The sequence below is a fragment of the Coptis chinensis genome, chromosome 8, assembly GCF_015680905.1.
Source record: "Coptis chinensis isolate HL-2020 chromosome 8, ASM1568090v1, whole genome shotgun sequence".
Taxonomy (NCBI): Eukaryota; Viridiplantae; Streptophyta; class Magnoliopsida; order Ranunculales; family Ranunculaceae; genus Coptis; species Coptis chinensis.
In genome coordinates, this window is record NC_141463.1 from 60,187,148 (window position 1) to 60,212,325 (window position 25,178).

A 25,178-nucleotide genomic window follows, 5' to 3' on the forward strand; every position below is an offset into this window, starting at 1 on the left:
GGATGGTAAGATTATAGCTCTAATTGTGTATGTTGATGACATGATCGTTACAGGGGATGATCCGAAGGAAAAAAAATGAATTTCAGAAGTATTTGTCGAAGGAATTTGAAATGAAGGATCTAGGACAACTGAAGTATTTTCTAGGTATTGAAGTTGCAAGGTCTAAAAATGGGATTTCACTCTCATAGAGGAAGTATGTCCTTGATTTGCTTGCTAAAATAGGGATATTAGATTGCAAACCGATGGAGACACCCATTGAGATGAATCATGGACTCGCCATTCATCCTGACCAAGTTCCTAATGATAAAAGAAGGTATCAGCACCTTGTAGGAAGGTTAATTTATCTCTCTCATACTAGACCTGATATTGCTTATGCTGTGAGTGTGGTTAGTCAGTTTATGCATTGTCCGAGTGAAGAACATATGGATGCAGTCTTTTGTATCTTGAAGTATTTGAAGAAGGCACCTTGCAAAGGTTTATTGTTTGGAAAGAATGATGTATTGGACATTGTTGGACACACAGATGCAGATTGGGCTGGTGATAAAACGTACTGATAGACATTCTACATCAGGATATTTTACTTTTGTCGGTGGAAATCTTGTAACTTGGCGTAGTAAGAAGCAGAAAGTTGTGGCCAGATCGAGTGCAGAAGTTGAATTTTGAGGTATGACACATGAAGTATGTGAATTGCTGTGGATCCGTAATGTCTTGAAGGAATTAGGCTGCAAGCTTCAAAAGCCTATGGATTTACATTATGATAATCAAGCCGCCATTCAAATTGCACATAATCCAGTTCTGCATATATAATCGAACAAAGCATATGGAGGTTGATCGCCATTTTATTAAAGAAAATCTTGACAAAAATGTTATTTGCTTTCCTTTCGTAACCTCAGAGGAGCAATTAGCTGATGTTCTTACCAAAGGTGCATCTAAAAAAGTGTTCGACAGCTCAGTTGACAAGTTGGGCATGATTGACATTTATGTATCAACTTGAGGGGGAGTGTAGAAAGCTGTATATATATTCTAAATACGAAACAATATATTCAGGATATATTTAGAATAGTGTGTCTTGGTAGACAAGAAACTAACTTGTATATAAACACATGTTTTGGAATGAATTATATAATATACTGAATAGAATTGAATTGAAGTCTTTTATTTTACATTTCATTCTTAATAGTTTCCCAGTTGTACGAATATATATGTTAATAAATGGGTTATAGCATGAGAGATTGTTATGAATATCTAGATCACTTTATTGCATAATGTTTGAAGGATTTCCCATTCGGGTCACGTCATTGCGTGAGGCTGAATCCTATGGGCATCTCTTGGGAGAGACGTTGAATCTTGTTCGACTTCAAAAGGTGAGACATGAGCTGATGAAATTTAGTTTGTAACTCTGTCCCAAGTTCGTAAGACATACCTCTCTGCATATATTCCTCTATGAACTGCAAGACACCTTGGAGGAAAGGTATCTCTTGTCAAACATCCAGCTAGGTACACAGGTATACACTCTTTGAGTCGTCAGGAATACATTCAACGTGGATTGTTATATATTCTATTTTTGCCAACATATCTAAATCATGTGCTTAAATTTGAATCTATTTTGCATTCCACCCTTATGAATGTCTATGTATATACCTGCAGCCACATAATCCATCACTGGTAGTTCACTCCCTTTTCCGGACATTTTTTCCCCAAGAGATCCACAAGTTCAGATACTGAACTTTTTGGGTCCAAATTGCCTGCTGCCCTTAAGGTTTTATATTCTGCAATTATGACCAACATATTGATTAGCCTCCCTTAATTTTGATACCTATATTGAAAAGCCCTTTTTTCTAAGCAGGGCCCAAACACAACCGTTAACTGAACACTTACCATCACCCTCAGCACTCATTGATGAGAACAATCGTGACACTGCGGGTATGAGCTCAAGCAATAGAGTGCAGTGGGAGAGAGCTGTGTGTTCACCTGTGCTTGGAGGTATAGCTAACTTCAACCCATCTCACTGGCCAGAACATTATTCAACAGGTTCAATACTTTACTTTTTTAGTAGATATTTGAACTTTCTTTTTAATGAACAGTTAAATTTCGCTAGATCTTGATATCTCTTTCATCTCTACTTTATATACAGAACTATGAGAGATAAACACATAGGTGTATGTCGTCAACGCTAAGAATGGTGAACCTCTATTCCACCATTAGTCCTTAATTCCTTTACGTAGCCTACCCTTGTCGTGCACAAATATTTTCTCCAAAATCGGTCTCTCTTTAAGCTTTTGTAACACCGATCCAACAGTCCTTGTGCTTGATCTGACTCCAAGATTTCTAACATTCTACTGCACCCTCTCCGATCCCTTTGGAATGCCTTTGGAGCATCCACTGAATCAGTCTCAACCCAAATCAGGTTCCTAGTTCCTAGTTCCAACCCAACTCAATGGCTTATGTTATTCCTTGAACAATTGCCTGGCTTTCAGCTAACTAACTTGTTCGAACTCCCAGACCACCAATGAGGAGACCTAGCAAACTGTCATTTCATAGTCCCTGAAAGGAAACGCGGTTCCTTTAGTTCAACTCGAGTCCATAAACCAAACTACAAAACCATTTGCAACCAGAAGTAGGACTAATAAATGTCATTCTCGTAATTAATGACACATTGTCTGTAGTATATACTAATACATAGCTCGAGCTATAACACTAACCAAAGCAGCTTAGGTTGAAAAACAAACGAATCATTGTGTTTTAGTAGGAGACGAAAAAGGTGGAAGAAGAAAAGTAGAAAATGTAGAAAGTTGTATTCTGCTTTCTGTGTATAGGGCGCGACCTGCGCTTAGATATAGTGTGTATAAAGCACGACCCATGCTCAGACATTCGGGATGTCCAGTAGATTGAGCACGACCCGCGCCCCGTGTTTCTCAAGCCACCGAATTGTATTGTTTCCTATTTTGTAAACTCTATATAAACAATTGTAATATCTTTAGAATTCAATCCAGTAAATATACACTGAATTGAATTGAATCCTCTAGTTTTACATGGTATCGGAGCCAAACTATTAAAATCTGCTGCCTTGAATCCTTGAATCTTAAACCAATTATTGAATTCTTGCCTCTCACAAAGTTTTATTTTTTATTTTCTTCAAAAACCTAAATTGTTTGTTTTTTTTTCTGCAATGGTTGAATCTGACAATAATTCTTCAAGCATCATTCATCACCACTACACCCCACAAGACAACTCAGGATTCCCAAAAACTGTTCCATTAGATGAGTCAAACTATACCATCTAGGCTCCTTTCATGTGAATGCGGATTGGAGCAAGGGGAAAGCTTGGTTATTTGACTGGCGCAAAGGTTGAACCGTTTATGAATTCGTCCGAATATGAAGTTTGGGTAACAGATAATGAAAAGGTAAAAAGCTGGCTTTTTGATTCTATGGAAATTTATCTTATGAACCGTTATATTCGTCTTCCCCTCTATACTGCAAAAGATATTTGGGAGGCTGTGGAGAAGACCTTTTATGATGACTCTGATGAAACTCGAATTTTTGAATTGAATACGAACGTTTTTTGAAGCGAAGCAGAATGTGAGACTTATTCCTTCCTATTACAACGAATTGGTGGCAATGTTCCAGGAGATTGATCAGAGGGTGACCTCCTAGAATAACAGTGTTGAAGCTGTAGTCCATGAAACATCCACGATGTCCAGAATGCGTGTTCATATGTTTTTACGTGGCCTAGATCAGGTGCGTGGAGAGATCCTTCGGAAAGAACCTAAATTTTCCTTGGAACAAAGCTATGCTTACATTTGTAAGGTACAATCTGAGAAACAGGCTATGGGGAGCTCTGTATGAACTGAATCCTCTGTCTTGGCTATTCATAGCAAGACAACTCCTCCAGTTTTTTCTGGTCCTCTACGCTATCCTAAAGGTAAATCAAATCCTTTTGCAGATAAAAAGTGCGGTGTTTGCAGAGATTTGAGTCATAGCAAGGAGAGATGTTATAAAATGATTGGTTATCCTGATTGGTAGGACTTCTCGAAGAGGCCACGAAAGAATTTAAGCAAGGCCGCCATTGCTAATGTTGTGAATGGTGACAATGCTTCAACTAGTGTTGCGCAATCAAGTATGAATGGTAAGGTTATTTCGAATAATACATTAATAATTAATTCAGGTGCATCTGACCATATGACAAATGACCCTAACCTTGTGAAAAGTCTTACACCTTCACCTTAGACCGCTGTTTCTACTACTGATGGTACTCCAACTCCGATTAGCGGAGAAGGGTCTATTGAGTTATCTAAAACCCTCACTCTTGAATCTGTCTTAGTTATTCCATCCCTTGCTTATAACCTATTGTCTGTTTGTCAAATTATCCTCGCACTTGCATGTACTGTGACATTCTATCCATTTTTCTGTGTTTTTCAGGACATTCTGACTCAACAGATTCTTGGTTATGGTGTTAGAAAGGGCTGTACTACCTGGACTTGACAGAAACTGGCGAGAAACAAAAGAATTTTCTGGGGTAAGATAATCAGGTTAATAGGGCCGAGAATGCAAAAGAAGTTGTGTGGTTATGACATCGTAGGTTAGGTCATCTATCTTTTAGTTATTTGAAGAGGTTGTAACCTCAGTTATTTTCAGTTGTTAGTGAGTCTGAGTTTCATTGTGACATTTGTGAACTGGTCAAGAGCCACCGAATTTCATATTCACCAAGTATTAATAGATGTCATGTTCCTTTTATGAAAATTCATTCTGATGTTTGGGGTCCTGCCAAAGTTTCTTCATTTTCTGGAGCTAGATATTATGTGACTTTTATTGATGATTGCACTTGCATGACGTAGGTATTGTTACTAAAAAACAAAAGTGATGTATATGGGATGTTTACTGATTTTTACAAAATGGTAGCGACGCAGTATCAATAATCTATTAGGGTTTTTAGTCTGATAATGGTAGAGAATTTGTGAATGGCCTCATGTCTAAATTTTGCCGGTTAATTGGAATTCATCATCATACCTCCAATTCTGGTACCCCCCAACAAAATGGTTTAGCCGAACAGAAGAATAAGCAGTTGTTGGAGATTGTTCATGCTTCCTTGTTTGGCATGAATGTACCTCGATCCTATTGGGGTGAAGCAGTGAAATCAGCAGCCTATGTTATCAACCGTACTCCCTCACGGGTAATTGAGTTCTAGAATCCTTATTAGAAACTCCACACACTTTTGTCCATCCTATCTATGCCTAACTTGGAGCCTCGGGTGTTTGGATGTACAACTTATGTTTTTATCCCATAACCAAAATGAAGTAAACTTGATTCTCGTGCGAAGAAATGTATTTTTGTGGGTTATGCTGAGTTTCCACTACACCATAATAGGATATTTGCAACACGCATTTTTTTTTGATTTGCAGCACTTATTTAGCGTTAGTAAGTTTTCAACGTTAAATAAGTGTTGGTAATGTTGTAAAGCGTTGCTTTATTTGGGTGAATTTCTGGAATTAATTGCTAACGCTTAAAAAGCGTTGGAGAAGTGTTACAAACTTAAAAATTTCGCGAATGAGGGAAACCAAAAATATTGAAATATAAAACATAATTTTTTTTTCTCTCCTCTCTCTCTCTCACCGCCGCATTATCTTAAGATCCTTAATTTTCGCACTCCTCAATCAAAGAAAGAAGAAGAAGAAGAAGAAGAAAACAAAGAGTTTGGAAGTCCGTTTTGACACAGTCGTATTTTCTTGCAGTTTGAGGTAATAATCTTTTATTTTCTTTCTAGTTACTAACTTAATTAACTAGCGCTGAGTTCATCGAAATGAGGCGTCAAGCGCTGGATGTATTTGTCAACCGAATAGCTTCTCATCCTGAGCTTCAACAAAGTCATGATTTGAGGACTTTCTTGCAGGCAGAAGAAGAGGTGATGTGTTCAAAGTTTTTTGTGGTCATAATTTTTTATCAAATAATTGGTCTGTAGCTGTAGGTTTATCATTAAGTAATTTCAGTTGATTTTACCTAAACATATAACTTATTACTAATTATTTATGGATCTTGTGTTTCTTGATTAGACAATGGAAAGAGCAAGGTTCCAAGAGACTGGTATATTCAAAAAGAAACCAGCTGATCTGATGCAAATTTTCAAGGTAGTGTTTTAATCATGAAATAAGATATTTGTCATGGTCCTAGAATTGTTGTGTGAAATGTTACTTTAATAATCTGCCTATAAATGAAGATGGTGCTAGAAATAGTAACTTCCTTATGAGAAATTGTGCTTATAATATGGACTAATGCATTTATATGATCTCGTTGGAATGTTTGACAGGACGTACAGTCCAAAGTCAGTGATGTTGTTCTTGGCAAGGAAAAACCGGTGGAAGAATCGAATCCTGAATATGAAAAACTCAAGCGTTACATACTAGAGCTGGAGGACCACCTAGCAGAGGCGCAAAAGCATGCTTATCGTTTGGTAAAGAGGCACAGAGGTATATATAACTTAAATACCACACTGTATTTGTTTATCGATTGATTTTATATGTTTGGTTTATTCATTTTTTATTTCGTGTCCTGTCAAAATTATCTTTATAGTTATGTTTTTCTTCTGTCCACTTTTAGAAAGTTAGAGGCTGCATTTGATTGGTGGAACTTTGTTTTCATCGTAAATAGTTTACATAGTAGTGGGTTTTCATTGTACCGCTTTTCGCTGAAAATGTTTGCTAAACGTTTCGTGAGGTACAAAAAACTCAAGGAAAACACTTTAAGCATCAGATTTGTGGCATGTTTAGTTGCAAAACCACTACCTTACATAACCACTTCTCCATGAGGAATTTTACACAGAGGCCTTGCTGACATACAGATCTTGTCTGTCCATTGTGAGCCTTCAAAAAAAAAAGTGTTAAACTAACCCACGGGATGTAGTAAATTTGCCATACAACCACCCTAGCTGTGCAAGTAAATCACCCTATAGTAAATCATCCTGTTAGGAGTGAACTGTACCATGGTCGAATCGCAATACGGCATTTAAGGAAGATATATGAAGTATTGCATAATAAGCTATATCATATGCCTCTCTCTCCCAGTTACGCACTCAAGACTCTTCCAGTTTACCCGGTCTCCCAGTAACAGAAACCAAGAAAAAGTTGAAGCTTACAAGGAATGGGGGCATTTTCTTCAATTTTAAGGGTATGATTTGTAGAATATCGACCGTAGACACTTTACATTTTAAAAAAAATTCTTTTATATATTTCTTTTATATATGTTTTTTTTTTTGGAATAACTTCGAATCACTTGCTGGTTATCTCCTCCATTAAGGTTTTCCAGTCATGGTTCTCATGTGTGGCAGTTTCTCTTGGGTGCTCTTTGCCTGCCTTTTTCTTTCCCTTTCTTTAGAGACAAAATATACTTTCTACGTAATCTTTACCTGTCAACTAGACCAATATTTCAAGTTTTTTAATGTCGTTGGCTAGTCCAGTTTCTTCTCACAAATATATGGTACATATATGTTGTAATTTCAGATTTCAACCAGTCATCATTTTCAGCTTCAGCAGAAGAGAATGTGAGCAACATGCAATGTCTATGTCCTAGCTGGATTTTAATACTGACAAAGAAAAGGACGTTGTAGAACAGGTTTTCTAAAGCAATTCTATGCTTAATTGAAGAGGACAGAAACTTACCTGCTATTGAGTTAATGTTGAGCATTCTGGCCTTCTACCGATAAAGAATTAGTGGAGCTTCTCTTCCAGGAGGGCCTCATAAAGGCCCTGTTTGCTACAGAAACGGTAAGATTGCCCCACCTTTTGTTTTTAGGTTTCATTTGTATCTCTGTTTCTTTTTTCTGGTAAAGATATAATGAAGATGCTATGCATGTTTAACATCTGTGGATCAATCTTTTGTCTACATGTAGTACCTAACGTGACATTAGTGTTTTCAATTGGGATTGATTCAAAGATATACCTCCTCGAATCGACACAATTGTCCAGACTCCTTTCATGACTCCTATACCCATGCCCAACCAAAGTGTAATTGCTCATAAAGATCCATCAATAACAGTTTTACACATTCAGTGTGCATTAGATCGAATTGTCTAGTTTTCCAAACCAGAGTTGAATCTCATTTGGGATAAAATCCTAATTTTAAGATCCACCTTAATGATCCAAATCAACTAAGTATAGGTTTAGTATGGTTGGTCGGTGGATCTATCCCAACCCGCTAAGCATCCTTAGTGCACATTGTTTCAGTTATGGAATTGCCTTATTTGTCTTTTGACTCTTCTCTGTTTTTTGTTAGGATTACCGTGAACGTGTATGCTCTGCTCTGGAAAAGTATCATGGGACACCTGTTGGAGCTTAAAAGCGGTAACCCGGGAGAAGGCCAAGTGGTGATCTGTGTCCGCAGAAAAGTCCCGTGAAGAAAAATTAAAGGAAGTTTATAATGATTAAGGGCATGAGAGGAAGAGCCAAAACGGCTAGGGCAAAGAGAAATGCCCCGTCATACAAGGATCCCTTGGCGGGTTCCAAATTGGAGATGATAAAGAATATCAAAGCATAGAGGATGGAAACAGAAACCAAGAAAATAGAAGCCATGGAATGGGCAAAGTAAGTACGCTTCTTTCTTTTTTCTCATGGAAGGCAATGGATATATGAATGAAAGGCAGCACAGATCACAACCCCGTTTTCTTACGTGTGAAGTTTTGGGGAGTACTCCTATATGCCAAAAGTTACAATGTGGGAAGTTCAAATCTGGTAGCTAATAGCTTCATGTCATAGAACAATGGGCCCATATTAAACCGTGTTGGATGATAGAAATATCAAATGCATCATTTCCTTTTTATTAGTGGTAAACCGGCCTTCAAGTTCAAATTGAACATTCGATGAGTTGTTTCAGTGCTTGTAACTCCTTCAATTATAAGCGTGCTTCACTTTGTTTTGCTATTAGATCTTTTATATTGTTAGATCGTTTGTTGCTGGTAGTTTACTTCTTTTTCGGATGCAAAATGTAGGTTCGAGTAGACATTATGTTTAATCGTTAATTAGTCTCACGCCATAAATTAATCGGGTTAATTGTTTTATAGATTTCTTATACAATTGTTGGATGCCTTGCACATTAGAATGTTTTATCGACATGACCTCTTCCAATATATATATATATATATATATATATATATATATATATATATATATATATATATATATATATTATATATATATATATATATGTTGGAGTTAAGTAGTGTACACTTATGGAGATGTTAGGTTCTTGATTTGCTTGTGCTTTGATATTGTCGTGGTGCGTAAATCAGCCGTTTTTAAATAGTTTAATTGGTCATCCTGTTTTGGTAAGTAGCCCACACCAACTCAATTCTTTTGCGTTCAACATCATAACTCATACCTCTAGCCACTTTGTTCTCATCTCATTTGGCGGTTTTGAAATGTGTCCATTCTTCAGCCAACAGGAGAAAATGGTGCAACTCGAGCTCCCATCAACATTGATTTGCAAAGAGATGGTTCTCTCAGCAGCAAGCAAATAGTGTTGCAAATTGATAGTAAAAGCCAGCAAGTTTCTGCAAGTTAATCTTCTTAACAAATCGAGGTAGATCTATTTTCTTTCATATTTATGATATTACGTCGTTCTTTTATGCAACTTTGGCTTGCGTATATGTTTCTTATTGAGGAATGGATGAATTGATTCATGATGACAAGGGCAATGCTACTATTTCTAATGATGGTGCTACTATTATGAAACTTCTTGATGTTGTTCATCCTGCTGCTAAGATTCTTGTCGATATTGCCAAGTCTCAAGAATCTAAGGTATACAATAGAAAACAAATTTACTAATTTTAGTGATTGGCTGACTAAAAGAGTGAAATTTTTATGCTAAAGTTTATATTTATCTTAGAGTGGGTTATGATGGTTGCATTACTACAACATTTAACAGCTTATACATTAGAGAAAATAATGACCATTAACAAGGACATTGTCTCAGAAAAAGTTGAGAGGGTATCATTAATAATTGTATTGGTTAGGTTTTAGAGATAAATTTGGAATTCACTTGTAATTTTAATGACCGGATTTATTGTCTACAGGTGGGTGATGGAACCGCTAGAGTAGTTCTTTTTGCGGAAGAGTTTTTAAAGGAGGCCAAACTTTTCATTTATGGTGTCCACTCAAAGTCTTATACGTAGTTTTCGAGCTGCTTCTAATTTGGTAAGGAATTTGGATCTTTTGGTTTGATTGGATGGATATGTTCATGAGAAATTGTTCTAGAAGCCATGAGTTTGCTACTTGTATTTTAGGCAATTAGCAAAATTAAGGAACTTGTTGCGAGTATAGAGGAGAAAAGTATGGAAGAAAAGAAGAGTTTGTTGGCAAAGTGTGCTGCTACCACACTCTCTTCAAAGTTTTTTTTTAGGAAAGACCTCTCCATCTCTTCAAATCTGATTGGTGGTGAAAAAGAATTTTTAATATTTATGGTTGTGGACTCAGTTATTTCAATTGGCAACTATGATACATTGTTTATTGTATTCTTGTATTCATTGTTTATTGTAGGTTTAGCTGGTCTCGCTACAAAATATGAGAATTTTTTTTTTATTAGCAACCCATCAGCAACGGTTTATAACCGTTACAAACGAAATTTAAATTATTTTTTTTAAATTAACTAACTTTGCAACGGTTAGAAACCGTTGGTAAAAAATTTAACAAATTACCAACGCTTAAAAAGCGTTTGTGAAATAAAAAACCGTTGCAAAGGTTTTAAATATGTGTACGAAATAATTATAATAAGCGTTGGAAAGTTCTGTTTGCAACGCTTATTAATAAGCGTTGGAAATTTCTTTTTGCAAATATTTCCATTACTTTACCCACGCCATATTTGCAACGCTTAAAAAGCGTTATGAAAATTATTAGCAACGCTTTTTTGCCGTTGCAAATAGCCTGTTATGGTGTAGTGTTCAGAAGGGGTATAGGTGTTATGATCAGATTAATGTCAAGATGTATATATATCTTAATGTCTCATTCCATGAATCAGACCCGTATTACTCAGGGGGAGTTTCCCAGTCTTCCCTTCAGGGGGAGAGTGGCGGTGAAGGGAATCCTGATGTCTTTGAAGAATTGGAACACTTGGAGGAATGATTTGAAGTTCCTGAAGCAGAAATTGATCCTGTAATAGTAGAGACAAAAGCAAATGATCTAGATGTATCTGACATTGTAGTACACGACATTTCCCCTTCTACATTAATAACTGAAGATCTCGATCAGAATGCTCTGCCTCAGGTACCTCCTATAACCTTTAATGAGTCTGTTGGGGTAGAAAGTCTTGAACCTAGATAATTACAAAGAGCTAGTAAGGGAGTTCCTAAGAAACAATATGAACCAGACATCAAGGCCAATGCTAAATACCCTATAGCTAACTCTATGTCTAATCATAACCTTTCTTAAACCCATGCACTTGTCATAAATCAATTGTCTATTGTATCTATTCCTAGTAACGTCCAGGATGATTTGAAAGATTCAAAATGGAAAAAAGCAATGAATGAAGAATTGGAAGCCCTTCAAAAAAATGTAACATGGGAGGCAGTTGATATGCCTGTTGGGATGAAGACTGTTGGATGTCGTTGGGTGTTTATCGTGAAGCTTAATGCAGATAGAACTATTAATAGATATAAGGCGAGATTGGTTGCCAAGGGATACACATAATGTTATAGAATTGATTACGAGGAGACTTCCGCACCTGTAGCGAAAATCAATACAGTTCGGATTTTAATTTCACTTGCAGCAAATAGAGATTGGCCATTGCACCAGCTTGATGTGAAGAATGCATTCCTGAATGGGAACTTTTAGGAGGAAGTATATATGGATATGCCTCCAGGTGTGAAGAACCATCCCAAAGATGTTGGGAAGGTGTGTAAACTGAAGAAGGCTTTGTATGGCCTGAAACCGTCTCCAAGAGCTTGGTTTGGAAGACTTACACAGTCAATAAAAGTTTTTGGGTACAAACAGAGCAATTCTGACCATACCTTGTTTATCAAACACAAGGATGGTAAGATTACAATTCTAATTGTGTATGTTGATGATATGATCGTTACAGGAGATGATCCGAAGGAAATAAATGAATTGCAGAAGTATTTGTCGAAGGAATTTGAAATGAAGGATCTAGGACAACTGAAGTACTTTCTGGGTATTGAAGTTGCAAGGTCTAAAAAGGGGATTTCACTCTCACAGAGAAAGTATGTCCTTGATTTGCTTGTTGAAACCGGGATGTTGGATTGCAAACCGATGGAGACACCCATTGAGATGAATCACAAACTCGCCATTCATTCTAACCAAGTTCCTACTGATAAAAGCAGGTATCAACGTCTTGTAGGAAGGTTAATCTATCTATCTCATACTAGACCTGATATTGCTTATGCTGTGAGTGTGGTTAGTCAATTTATGCATTGTCCTAGTGAAGAACATATGGATGAGTCTTTCGTATACTGAAGTATTTGAAAAAAACACCTGGCAAAGGTTTACTATTTGGAAAGTATGATGCATTGGATATTGTTGGATACACAAATGCAGATTGGGCTGGTGATAAAACTGATAGATGGTCTACATTAGGATATTTCACTTTTGTCGGTGGAAATCTTGTCACTTGGCGTAGTAAGAAGCAGAAAGTTGTTGCCAGATCGAGTGCAGAAGCTGAATTTCAAGGTATGACACTGGGAGTATGTGAATTGTTATGGATTCGTACTGTCTTGATGGAATTGGGCTTCGAACTTCAAAAGTCTATGGATTTACATTGTGATAATAAAGCCGCCATTCAAATTGCACATAATCCAGTTCAGCATGATAGGACAAAGCATGTGGAGGTTGATCGTCATTTTATTAAAGAAAATCTTGATAGGAAGGTTATTCGTTTTCCGTTTGTAACCTCTAAGGAGCAATATAATTAGCTGATGTTCTTACTAAAGGTGTATCCCACAAGGTGTTTGACAGCTCAGTTGACAAGTTGGGCATGATTGACATCTATGCACCAACTTGAGGAGGAGTGTAGAAAGATGTATTCTGCTTTCTGTGTATAGGGCACGACCTACGCTCAGATATAGTGTGTATAGAGCGCGACCCGTGCTCAAACGTTCGGGATGCCCAATAGATTGAGCGCGACCCATACCCTTCTCTAGCCTAACCAGGGCGCGACCCGCGCCCCGTGTTTCTCAAGCCACCGAATTGTGTTGTTTCATATTTTGTAAACTCTATATAAACAATTGTAATCTCTTTAGAATTCAATCAATTAAATATACACTGAGTTGAATTGAATCCTCTGGTTCTACAGAAAACCAAACTTTTTGAGCACTCAACTCAAGCCCAGACCAACCATTCAGGAAATAAGGATCACAATACATAATTAGCAAATATATGTCGGGATTCGGATGAAAAGGCAACAAATATCGAGTTGATCTGCCATATGATACATATTTGCCAATACCAAAAATATTTCTGAGTCATTTAAAATTTTATATGCAATCAGATTGAATTGGATAATGTTTACAGAAACCATATATGCAGGGAATTCTTGCCCAAATCCTACAGACCGAAGAGAACAAGATCTCATTGAACAGTTCTTGTTGCAGTTGAAGTCGTGACAGATTCACTACATCAGAAGTCCAAACAGCAATGAACAGCCAAATTGAGGAGGATGAAGTGGCCATGTTTGTTGTTAAAAAGAGATTTAGAACCATGAATAAGTTTAATTTTAAGTACATTTTCATTTCTGTCAAATTTCAAGTATACGAAGGACCGTTCAGTTACTTTTTTGTTGAATTGGCATCTTGTTATAATTTGATTGATATTGTTTTATCACTTTAGCTGGGAAACTGTTATGGTATATGTGAATGCTCATTTTTTTTTGTATGGATCATGTCTAGCTAGAAATATTGACATTCCGTGGAATCCAAATGATAACCTATGATCGGACCTTTGTTGCTGCATGGATATGATGCATGGCAAAGTAGTTGATCTCAGCTCGGCTGCTGAGTACCACATTATTGCATGGCAACGTTGCGATGTTTTCTTGGAAACCCTTGGTCTAGATTTTAAATCAGTGAAAGCGTTGTTTCAACTTTCAACATTACTTTAAAATTCTGCCTACTATCGTTGGAAGCAAAAAGGATGATTTACCTTTTCATGTGACGTGTGCTTTAGTTTTGGCGCTGTACTAGACGAGCACACCAAAGATAAGCTTAAAGTTCAGTCAGGTGTTAGATATATCTTCAAGGATTGCTTTTTTGAAGCTAGGCACAAGAATCCCGTTCAATATGTTCCTCTGTTGTTTACTCCGATTAACAGGAATTACCGGCTTAATGATAACTTCAGACTTCAGTTATTATTCTGTCCGGATGTAATCCTTAGTTGAGTCCAAAATACTGGCTTATTCATATAAAGCAACCTCCTGCACGTGGCAAATTCATGAACGATCTGCGAAGTCTTGAACTTTGTATTGGAATGTTAGCTAGGGTTATTGGAATCGAAGAAGAGGCAAGAAGAAAAATCTACGTGGTTTGGTGCAAGATTCGTTTTGGTTTTCCTGCTGAAATTGATGAGGAGGCCTCAAATAAGCTTAAAAACCTTGAGGACGTTCTAACATTGCTTCCAGATTATGCGCATGATGTTCAGAAGCAGGATCGTGGAATACTAGTCTTCCCTTTGTTAAAGTTTGGTCCGAATCTCACTGGGAGATCTGACTGAGAACTTTGGTTAATTATCATGGAGAGACCTGGTATGAACCTAAAAACTACAAGTAAGAACAGAAGATCGAGTTCAAAACCCAAACTCCTCTAGTCTCTCTTTTCTTCCTTCTCCCTTTCCTCCCTTCTTTCTCTCTTCATTGTACGGCCTTCTCTTTTCTTCTCTCCATCTTCTTTTTTTTAAACCCCTTCTCATCTTCATATGGATCGTCCATCTGTCTTTTCATCCCTCGGTTCCCCTTTTTGTCGTACCTCGCTATAACACCCCATTTTTTTTTTCTATGTTACTAGTACAATAATAATAATAATAATAATAATAGGCAAAAATAAAAAGGATAAAGATTAGAAAGAGATGGTGTAAAGAGGATAAACCCCATTCCCTAATTTTCGGGGGTTTTGAAAAAACAGGAGTTTATACGGAGAGTTTTAACAGAGAGAGGGAGTTTTACACAGAGTGAAAAAGATAGATAGGCGAAGATTTATTGGGATTACTTTCTGACGATTGTTGCGTAGCGTTTTTTGTTCTCAAGTTTATATTCCTTCATGCCACTCGTAAACACAACAGAAGTGAGTAGATTTTAAATATTTCACCGAACTTCAATTGAAGTTTTCTCTCGAAACCAAATCACTACTAAAAAAAAGGGTTTTTATCTCGGTTCTAAAATTAGCCTTATCTCGGTTCTGCTGATAAGAGAGATAATATGTCCTGTAAATGAGATAATATGTCCTGTAATTTAGGTACTAACTCTGAGTATAAATCTGTTATCTCGTCTCTTACTTAACCGAAATAAAATATATGGATTTTACCACTGGTGGATAGGAACTGATATAATAGGAAATTTCATTTATCTCACCATTCTAAAACTGATATAATAGGAAATTTCATTTATCTCACATTGAACTGATATAATTGATATTAAACCAAATATCTCAGCACTCAAATGATATAATAGCTATTATACCAAATATCTCGCACTAAAATGATATAATAGCTATTATACCAAATATCTCGGAATAAATTAAAGAAAACAGAAATCCCAAAAAAAATAGAAGTCCAAAAAAAATTGAACTCCCGCTCTACAGTACTCTCTAGCTCAGGAATATCACGAACTCACGATAATGGCAACTGCCATTCTAATCCCAAGTATCTCGCTCTCTACTATCTCTTCGTGTATTTTTAATCCCAACTATCTCGCTCTCCACTATTCGTGTATTTTGCCCTCTTCACCTCTCGCACCAACGACTCAGAAACAAGTTCCACTACCCATTTCTACTCCACAGCAATTCAACAACTCTTCTGGGTTTTCAGGTACTAAAATGATCTTAGATTAAGCTAGGAGATTATATAGTGTTCAAAACTAGTCAGATTTTTGAAAATTCATGTATAAATAAGTTAGTGCCTAACCTTTATAAACTGATTGCAGTTTTTCCATCAGCTATTCATTCCTTGTTAAAACAAATTGGATCTGAGGAGGTTCTAGTCGTCCTGCCTCAACTTGATTTGCTTTTGAGCAGGTATTACTCTTATCTTTTTTCAGATAAGGCCTTCTTGTACATAGCGAACTTTTTTCTTGTATCTATGACTATATCAAGCTAGTGCTATTATTTAAGGTAACATGATTGCACACAAATAGCTGATGAGAGTATGAGACCAAATAGATTCTTCCGATTAACCAGAATTGAACTTATTCCACCGGCTGGATTGTCTTCATTATTTAAAATAAGAATCATTCATTCTATTTCCAGTTCGTCTGTGCCTTTTCCTTGCTGGATTGTCTTCATTATTTAAAATAAGAATCATTCATTCTATTTCGAGTTCGTCTGTGCCTTTTCCTTGGTATTTGAACTCGCAGTTTCTGTAACACCCACTAGAGTTAAGAATAGATCCAGGCCTGTAGTATTAGAACAAATAGCGCTATCGGTAAGCTTGTTAATGAGTTGCCCTCCATAAGACGAAACGAACTTTGTGTCTAATAACATGATTAACATAAACATTGGTTGCTAGTGGAAGCAATGAGGCATTGATGTACAAATGGTCGGTCACCTGATAATTTAGAGTTCTGGCCACCCAAAGTCAAATACTACTTTTAAATGTCGAAAGCTACCTTTTGCACAACCCCCTAGTCTTCTTATGTGGTCTTGGTAAACTGCATTTTGCTTGGTAATTCATAGCTTTGCAATCTATGTTACTTTATTGCAATCTGTTAAAATTGCAACCCTCATAAGTTTAGCTTTCAGGGTAGACTTCTGCCCTTGCAACTTGGTTTTACGTAAGTTGAGAATGCAAGGTTTTCATCATGAAATTTTGTATTTGGGTAGTAGAACCATTTGATATGCTTTCTCAATTGTAAATAGGTTCACTCTTGTTTTTTCAGCTTGTTTATTGCCATTGTTATATCCTGAGTAGTGAATTAGCTAAACATTTTATTTATTTATTTGCAGATCTTTTATCACTTCCCAGTCCTTGTTAGAATCGAATTGGACAAGAGAAGGTCCCGATTGCTTTGCTCCAACTTGGGTTGCTTTTAGAGTTGGTACACTTCTATCTTCTTTATCCTGATTAAGTTTAATCTTTTTGGTTAACCTTTGTTCATGTGTATATGACTTTATCAATTTTGTTTTGTGTACATGAGTGTGAGGAAACATGTTTTCTGTTATGCACCTTTGTTTTGGATAGTACAACCATTTTTTTATTGGTCAATAGTCCATACATTTATAGTTTTAGTTGTTACTTTCGCTTAAAATGTTGCACTATTGAATTCAAGTATTGTTACTTTTACTTTCTTGTATATGCATGAATATCTATTAATTCAGTCAGTTAACTTTGATTCTCATAGCATAGGTTTTACTTTCAATGATGTTGATATATAGTTTTACCTAAAAAAGAGGAAAACCTGTTTTTTGTACGTCTAGTTAAGCTATAAAATGAAGAAGTAACATGGTTACGCATGAATTCTAGTTTGTTCACCTCATTATTTGTCTATATGTATTAAATAGCTAGTACCGAGCAACCCATGACCATATAATACGTAGCATTATTAATGTTTTATTAGAAATAAAGACTGGTCATGTAGTGTTCTTGTTAGATTTCATATCCGCATATTAGGTGGGGATTAAAAATGCCTTTTGATTACTTTGTTAACCTGAACAATCTTTATTTACATTCAGATTACTCTTTGACACATTCAAAATGGATAAGGGTTGGATGTCCAAGGATAAGTTATCTATTGAATTCAAGTAGGGGTTCAGAATTTTCTCTCTGGTTTACACGGGGGCATCTTTGGTGAGGGAAATCCTATAATGATGTCCATGCAAACTATCTTGGGAATGTCAAGAAATTGATGGAACTTCGGCGTTAAAAATCATTTGTATTTCAATGGCATGTGCCAAAGTTATACTACATGGACATGGCATGGGAAAGAACAACAAGTGCAGCTCCCTCGTATATGGATACTGGATGAGCCTTCCCATCATCATTTTGAGTGGGAGCCTGTAGAGGATCTTGGCTGAAACAACAAAATTGGTTCAGGCCGCGAGATCGATATCGGGGTAACCCGAAATGATTAAGAAGTTGCTTGAAGATGCTTTGAGGAACCTTTGTATAGAGGATGTTCAAAGTATCACGAAGTTATCTGCCCTTTGTTAACTTGTTCAATCTGAAAGCGAAGAAGTGGGTGGTCCGACAAAAACTTCACAAAGATGTTACAAATGATGAGAGACATGCAACCAAGCCGAAGAGAATATACTTTTGCCCAAAAAATATCGTGAGGTTAAAAAGACATTGGCAGTGTATGGAATGAAATATGAGAAGATAGATGTGTGTCCCAATGATTGCATACTATATCAGAAGGGGTTTAGTGGCAGAAAGACATGCCCTACATGTGGACTTTCAAGATATAAGTTGAAGGATAATATGATTGAGCAAAGTAATGGTTCGCCTGCAAAAGTTTTGTGGTATTTTCCACCGATCCCTAGATTCAAAAAGATGTTCTAATCAGCAGAGACAGCGAAAAATTTAACATGGCATGCCAATGAGAGAGAAGTTGATGGGCAACTACGTCACCCAGCAGACTCACCCGCATGGAAGCTAGTGGATGATAAGTGGCGAGTTTGGAGCAAAACCAAGAAACCTTAAACACTTTCGGCAGATGGAATCAACCCACATAGCTCTCTTAGTAGTAAATATAGTTGTTGGCCTGTTGTGTTGGTCACTTATAATCTTCCTCCGTGGTTGTGCATGAAAAGGAAGTTTATGATGTTGACAATGTTGATTTCGGGTCCACATCAACCTGGAAATGACATTGACATATACTTAGCACCTTTGATCGAGGACTTGAAATTTTTTTGGAAGAAAGGGGTTAAGATTTATGATGCTTTCCAATGACAAAAATTTACACTAAAGGCTATTCTCTTATGGACAATTAACGATTTTCCTGCATTTAGTAATTTGTCCGGTGCTTGTGTTAAAGGCTATTACGCTTGTCCGATATGTGGTGAACACACAGATTCTTGCAGATTGAAGCATTGCATGAAGAATGAGTACATGGCTCACAAAAGATATCTTCCGGAAGAGCATCCGTATCGAAAGCAAAAAAAGGCGTTTAATGGTAAATGTGAGTTTCGATCCGCACCAACACCACCCACCGGTGTGCGTATACGGAAGAAGGTTAAAACACTTGTAACTTTTTGGGGCAAAAGTGACGAGTTAAAAAGGTTAAGAGCAAATATTGTCCATGATGATGTTACACGTTGTTGGAGGAAGAGGTCGATTTTTTTCAGGCTTGTGTATTGGAGACATTTACTTCTCCGACACAACTTGGATGTCATGCATATTGAGAAAAATGTTTGTGATAGCATTATTGAGACTTTGCTTAACATTAAGGGGAAAACGAAGGACGGGGTTGCTTCTCGTCGTGATCTTAAGGAGATGGGTTTGAGAAAGGAATTGGCACCAGAAAGAAAAGGATTGAGAACATACCTGCCACCAGCTTGTTACACATTATCCAAAGCGGAGAAATTACGAGTTTGCAAAACCTTGCATGAGCTAAAAGTTCCCCGAAAGGTTACTCATCTAATTTCAGGCCACTTGTTTCAATGGAAGATTTAAAATTAGGTGGTCTGAAATCCCACGATTGTCATGTGCTGATGCAACAATTGCTTCTGGTGGCAATAAGATCTGTGTTGCCAAAGCATGTGAGATATGTAATTATTAGATTCTGCTTCTTCTTCAATGCCATTTGTGCGAAAGTAGTCGATTTGCAGAAATTACGTGAAACTCAGAAAGAATTGGTAATCACATTATGTCTTCTGGAGAAATACTTTCCACCATCTTTCTTTGACATTATGGTTCATTTAACCGTACATCTTGTGAGAGAAGTCCAACTTTGTGGTCCAGTTTTCTTTCGATGGATGCACCCATTTGAGAGGTAAGTTTGCCGAATATCATTTATAGTTCAAATTATACCAAGTTAAATATAGGAAATTCTATCAATATTCCTTTTCTTTTTGTTAAGGTACATGAAGGTTTTAAAAGGCTATGTAAGAAATCGTAATCGTCCAGAAGGTTGCATTGCTGAATGTTATATTGCAGAAGAAGTAGTTGAGTTTTGTAGTGAGTTTTTATCTGATTTGGGTGCTGTTGGTACTCCACATGTTGAAAGCAACACAGCCAAGGAGATTGTTTCTGGAAAGCCTCCATCAGGTGGTGATTTGGTAGTTGTCGACCGGAAGTCCTTAGAGGAAGCACATGGTTATATGTTGCACAATACAAATGTTGTTGAACCTTATATCGAGTAATGACATTTCAAATACATTTGAGGAGTTCAATTTTTTTTCTAATTTTTCTATCATATCTAACCAGAGTTGGTGTTCATAATTTGTAGGGAGCATATGAACTACTTAAGACAAAACCATCCCCGCCAATCAAAAAGCCAAAAGTGGTTACATGATGCACATATTAGCACTTTTAGTGATTGGTTAAGAAAAAGGGTGAGTTACTAAACAACTTGAATTTTTTATTTACTACTCTAATAAGCGTAACTAATTTTATAAAGAACACAAGTTTCAGATGAAAAAGGAGCATCCCCGGTAACAATGTCTCCGAAAACCTTCGTTGGATAGCTCAAGGTCCTCATATACATGTATTGAAATATCACAATTATGTGATTAATGGTTGCCGTTTCTCCACAAAGGATCGTGATGCGTCATGAGTCAATCAGAATAGTGGAGTGAGTTTAGTTGCCGAGTGGAATGCAGATAACAAGTGCAAGAGATAAAAATCCACTCTTTTTAGAAAGTTGCTACTATGGTGTTATTACCGAAATATGGTTGCTTGATTACACTAAGTTCAAACTCCCAGTATTCAAGTGTGATTGGGTTGAGAATCGGAATGGCATCAAGGTAGATGACTTGGGTTTTATACTGGTTTATCTTGGTAGAATTAAATCTGATTCTTTCATCTTTGCCTCTCAAGTGAAGCAAGTTTTCTATGTACCGGATCCGATCGATCCTAAATGGTCAGTTGCCCTAGCAACTCCTCAGAGATATTATGATCATGATAATGAGAATGAAGATGATGACTTCATTGATGATGGTATTGGAGACAACATTCGCAACGAAGTATTTCTAGATATGGAATCTCTAGATGTGAATGACGATGAACAATCAATGTATGGACGTGAAGATTGTGAGGGGATCTGGATTGCTCACAAGCCTTCAAAGAAAAGAAAAGCCCATAAATGAAACATTTCAGCTCTATTTATTTGATTATTGTATCTTTTATTTTCTTTTTTCTTTTCTCATTAGTTCTAATAGTGTAGCTTGAATTTTCGTATTTAGGAGAATCTTGAGATGATCCGAATAAAACTAATAAAGCTTTCAGGCCTTTGTTTATATTCAATTGTCTTGTTTATCTTGTTATTTTCATGTCATTGCTTGGTCATAATTTTGAAGCAGGTTTTTTATTTTTAATTTTGCACTTCTCTGCCTTTGCTGTTTTTTTTTTTTTGGTAAAGATAGTCTCTGCCTTTGCTGTTGAAAATGCTTATGGGATGCATTAGTTTCCTATATTTTTGTTTAGATTGTTGATTCACTTTCCATTTTCTTCCGAAATTAGAAAATTGACCGCTAATCTGTCATACCCTAAAATTTCTACATAGATTTAACATGTGTTGTGCATTTTTATTTTTGCCATGTAGGTTATCATGGGTACAGAAGAAGATGGCCAATCAAATGACAACCAAAAAAGGAATGATGCAACCGAAAAATCGAAAAAGGGAAACACGAAAAGAGGAACAACAATAATGATTGAGCTTAACAAGAAATGGGATGGAAATAAAATTAGAGTTGTCTATGATGAAAAAGGAAGGCCAAATAATCGGGTAGTACGGAGAAAACTTGCTTGTATGGAAGGTGCATTGGCAAGGTCCAAGGTACCATTGAGTGAATTTGAAACTTGACATGATTTACCAGAACCTTTGAGAGATGATTTATGGGAAGCAATGCAGGTACGTAATCGTATAATTCTATGTACTTTATATTATGAACAATTTGTTTTTTGCTTTTCTTCCTAAAGCTAATGTCTTACATGCTTTTTTATGTCTAGCAAATATTTGATATTGATCCAAATTGTATGGATAAAGTCATATCATCCATTGGGGAAAGATGGAGGACTTTCAAGACCAATTTAACTAGGAAATATATTACTCCTTACATAAATGACCGCAGCCCTCTTGGAGAAACCACCAAAAATTTATGATTTTATTAAATCAAAATGACTGGGAACAGTTTGTGAAGTCAAGATTGACGGATGAGTTTCAGTATGTATAGTAATTGTTTAAACTTCGGGATGAATGAAATTCAAATTGCATAGTGATAGTTAGTTATGTATGTTCATCCCCTACTATACTTAGTTATTGTTGTCTTTTGAATTCAAAGGAGTATAGCAAGCCTGCAATCGAGAGGAGAAAGAAGAATGTGTATAGCCACCCACGCTTGATGATCGGGCTATGTTGGTCTCGAAGAAGAGATGGTAATCATTTAGTTTTCTAAATTTTCTGTTATTAATTTGGTTTTTTTTGTCGGGTAAAGTTTAGGTTTTTACTTTCTCTATATACATGGTTGATCTTTGAATTGCTCCATCTCTTCCTTCATATTTTGAATTTTCCAGATCATCTTCTCTGCTGCCCATGGGTACTTGGTTTTCTTTTTCAGCCACGCTATAACATTTGTTGAGTCTGTTTGTACCGCTATCTTACATACTCCTTGTGTTAATGCCATCCTCATTCCTTGCTCTACGACCTGTAGCTCTATCAAAGCAATATTCTGCATGTTTGACTTGCCTTGGCTTGCTACAAGTACTTCTCCTCTATCATTACGTAGTACTGCTGCCCATTCTCCCTCTGTTCCTTGTAAAGTCCCGTCAGTATTCAGATTGTGTATCTCCTTCTCTGCTCTCATCCACTTACAGTACTCATACTTTTTCTATTTTACTCCAACCTCTATCTCCCACATTTCCATGAAGTTCTGTGCTTCCGGTCCTTGCTCCATTCTTATGTTAAGAGCCAGTAGTCGTCTTCTTACATCTCCGATCACTGAGTTTACTAACTGGTCTGCGTCAACTTGCTTATTCTGAAAAATCTTGTCATTTCGTTTTTCCATATCCATTATACAAAAGCATTCCATGTAAACCTGTGACTATCTTGTATGCAGCCTTTACCTCGTGTAATTTTTTCAGCCCATTGTACCTCTTCTTGCCACATATTGGCCATGGGCCTGCTGAATCCTATATCTTAAAGGCGGATACTACCTAATGTTTGCTTAATCAGTACATGTATGAAAGAGATGATCTACAGTTTCAGTTTCCCGCCAACACGGACACACAAACATCGGTTGCTACTTTCTTCCACTCTTTTAGTTTCTGCAACGTCTTGAGCCCTCCTTTCAATGCCATCCAGCTGATGAAGGAATTTTCTGTTATTAATTGACTTCATGAGTTTAGGTTGCTGTCTGGTTCATGTAGGATAAGGCTATTAATTGATTTACTATCTGGTTATCAAATCAATTCTCTATGTCCGATTAGGTGGCTGTAGGTCCAAGGTTTATCACCTCACCTCTTGTCCAATACTCTAGGTCTTATTATATGTTACTGTTTGTAGCAATGAATATACTCTAGTCTAATACAGTTTTTTGTTTATGTTTAATAGAAAGAAGAGTTCGGTTCCTCAGTAGAACATGATGATCAGAGTGTCAAATGGCTAAGAGCTCATCAAAAGAAGAATGGTGAATTTGTGAATGATGCTACTATGGAAATTGCAGAAAGAATTGTGAGTTTTCTTGAAGTTTTTGTTAATTTCTTTTTTACTTTTACATATAAAATATTGAAATGTATTAACATAATTCTGTCATGTAGGCTCAATTGAAACTGAAGGAGAAGGAGGGGAATTTAGTAACTAAGGGAAAGAATGATATACTTACTCAGGCTTTAGGAACCCCGGAGCATAATGGTAGAGTTAGGGGGGAGGGGAGGTTTGTAACTCCAACAACATACTTTAAACTTCCTAGACGTACTTGGAAGAGAAATAGAGAGGAGCTTGAGACCCAACTACATGAAGAAAAAGCAAGAAGGATGGAAGCAGAAGAAAGGGTGAGGTTTCTAGAAAAGGAAAGTGCATTAAGGAAGAAAGAGATGCATAAGTCACCACCACTTGAGAATGTTGGATCTAATAGTGCTAGAAGTGATAATAGAGTAAACCAACAGGTATCAACTTAGTTATGCATCTGATTATGACATGTTTGTGTTACGCATTCGATTTCTTTCTTTTTTCTTTGTGGGACTTAATTAGATCTGTCAAACATACAGGTAGAAGATGGGGATACACTTAGCAAGATGTTGCCCAATCTTGAAATCAGTACACCCAAGGTACTTATCCTTTAAATTGATATGATTCTTATCACGATATATGCATAAGCTCTAACTCATATCCATGTTTCTTATAGGCTATTAAGTGTTCTCTGGCTTTGAGATCCAAAGGCATGTTGCTAAAGGTTTACTTTTCAAGAAGACTGGACCAGAAGAAAAAGTCCACAACATTCCTTTGGGAGAACACAATGTACGAGTACATATTGACTTAATAATGAAACCTGATCTCCCCCTCCTAATACCAGTACCAAGTGGTGACTTGAGCGTTACTAGTGATGCATGGCACAGCTTTGTGGCATGGCCAAAAGAATTTGTCATAGTCGGCGATGTGGTAAAGAATCATAGAAAGATTAATGACGTATTTGGTTGATTTACACTTGTTCATTCATTTGATTCATTATGTTGTTTTCCCCACTCATTTATGTAGGAAGGAGATGGTGATTTTGATGCATCCGAGAAGGCTAGAAACTATAAAAAATCAAGGAAACAGGTCAACATTTTATGTTTTTCACCGATATCTTCTTAACACTTAGCACTTAGTACTTTTGGTGTACATATATTGATT

General features: G+C 36.7%; 2 protein-coding genes across 5 annotated transcripts; both read left to right on the plus strand.

The window, feature by feature from the left end:
* Nucleotides 1-1,846: 1,846 nt before the first annotated feature.
* Nucleotides 1,847-13,758, plus strand: LOC147482238 (sorting nexin 1-like). Of its 4 annotated transcripts, XM_086580078.1 has the most exons (13): nucleotides 1,847-2,031; nucleotides 3,199-3,403; nucleotides 3,568-3,806; nucleotides 3,943-4,125; nucleotides 4,419-5,898; nucleotides 6,047-6,121; nucleotides 6,301-6,460; nucleotides 7,490-7,753; nucleotides 8,262-8,569; nucleotides 9,427-9,563; nucleotides 9,674-9,781; nucleotides 10,057-10,177; nucleotides 13,517-13,758. In XM_086580078.1, exons 5-8 carry the CDS (start codon nucleotides 5,797-5,799, stop codon nucleotides 7,594-7,596), a joined length of 444 nt encoding a protein of 147 aa, XP_086436204.1. In that variant the 5' UTR covers nucleotides 1,847-2,031; nucleotides 3,199-3,403; nucleotides 3,568-3,806; nucleotides 3,943-4,125; nucleotides 4,419-5,796; the 3' UTR covers nucleotides 7,597-7,753; nucleotides 8,262-8,569; nucleotides 9,427-9,563; nucleotides 9,674-9,781; nucleotides 10,057-10,177; nucleotides 13,517-13,758. The 4 variants fall into 4 exon arrangements, with proteins under 4 accessions (XP_086436204.1, XP_086436206.1, XP_086436203.1 ...); XM_086580080.1 differs by lacking the exons at nucleotides 3,199-3,403; nucleotides 3,568-3,806; XM_086580079.1 differs by lacking the exons at nucleotides 1,847-2,031; nucleotides 3,199-3,403 and having other exon boundaries at nucleotides 3,488-3,737.
* Nucleotides 13,759-18,490: 4,732 nt separating this feature from the next.
* LOC147482239 (uncharacterized) lies at nucleotides 18,491-24,825 on the plus strand. Its single transcript, XM_086579245.1, is given in 11 exon segments — nucleotides 18,491-18,620; nucleotides 18,843-19,747; nucleotides 19,750-20,120; nucleotides 20,208-20,486; nucleotides 20,577-20,682; nucleotides 20,950-21,312; nucleotides 21,891-22,124; nucleotides 23,898-24,017; nucleotides 24,104-24,451; nucleotides 24,554-24,613; nucleotides 24,691-24,825. Coding segments are annotated over 11 exon segments (3,051 nt in total).
* The last annotated feature ends 353 nt before the right edge of the window (nucleotides 24,826-25,178 follow it).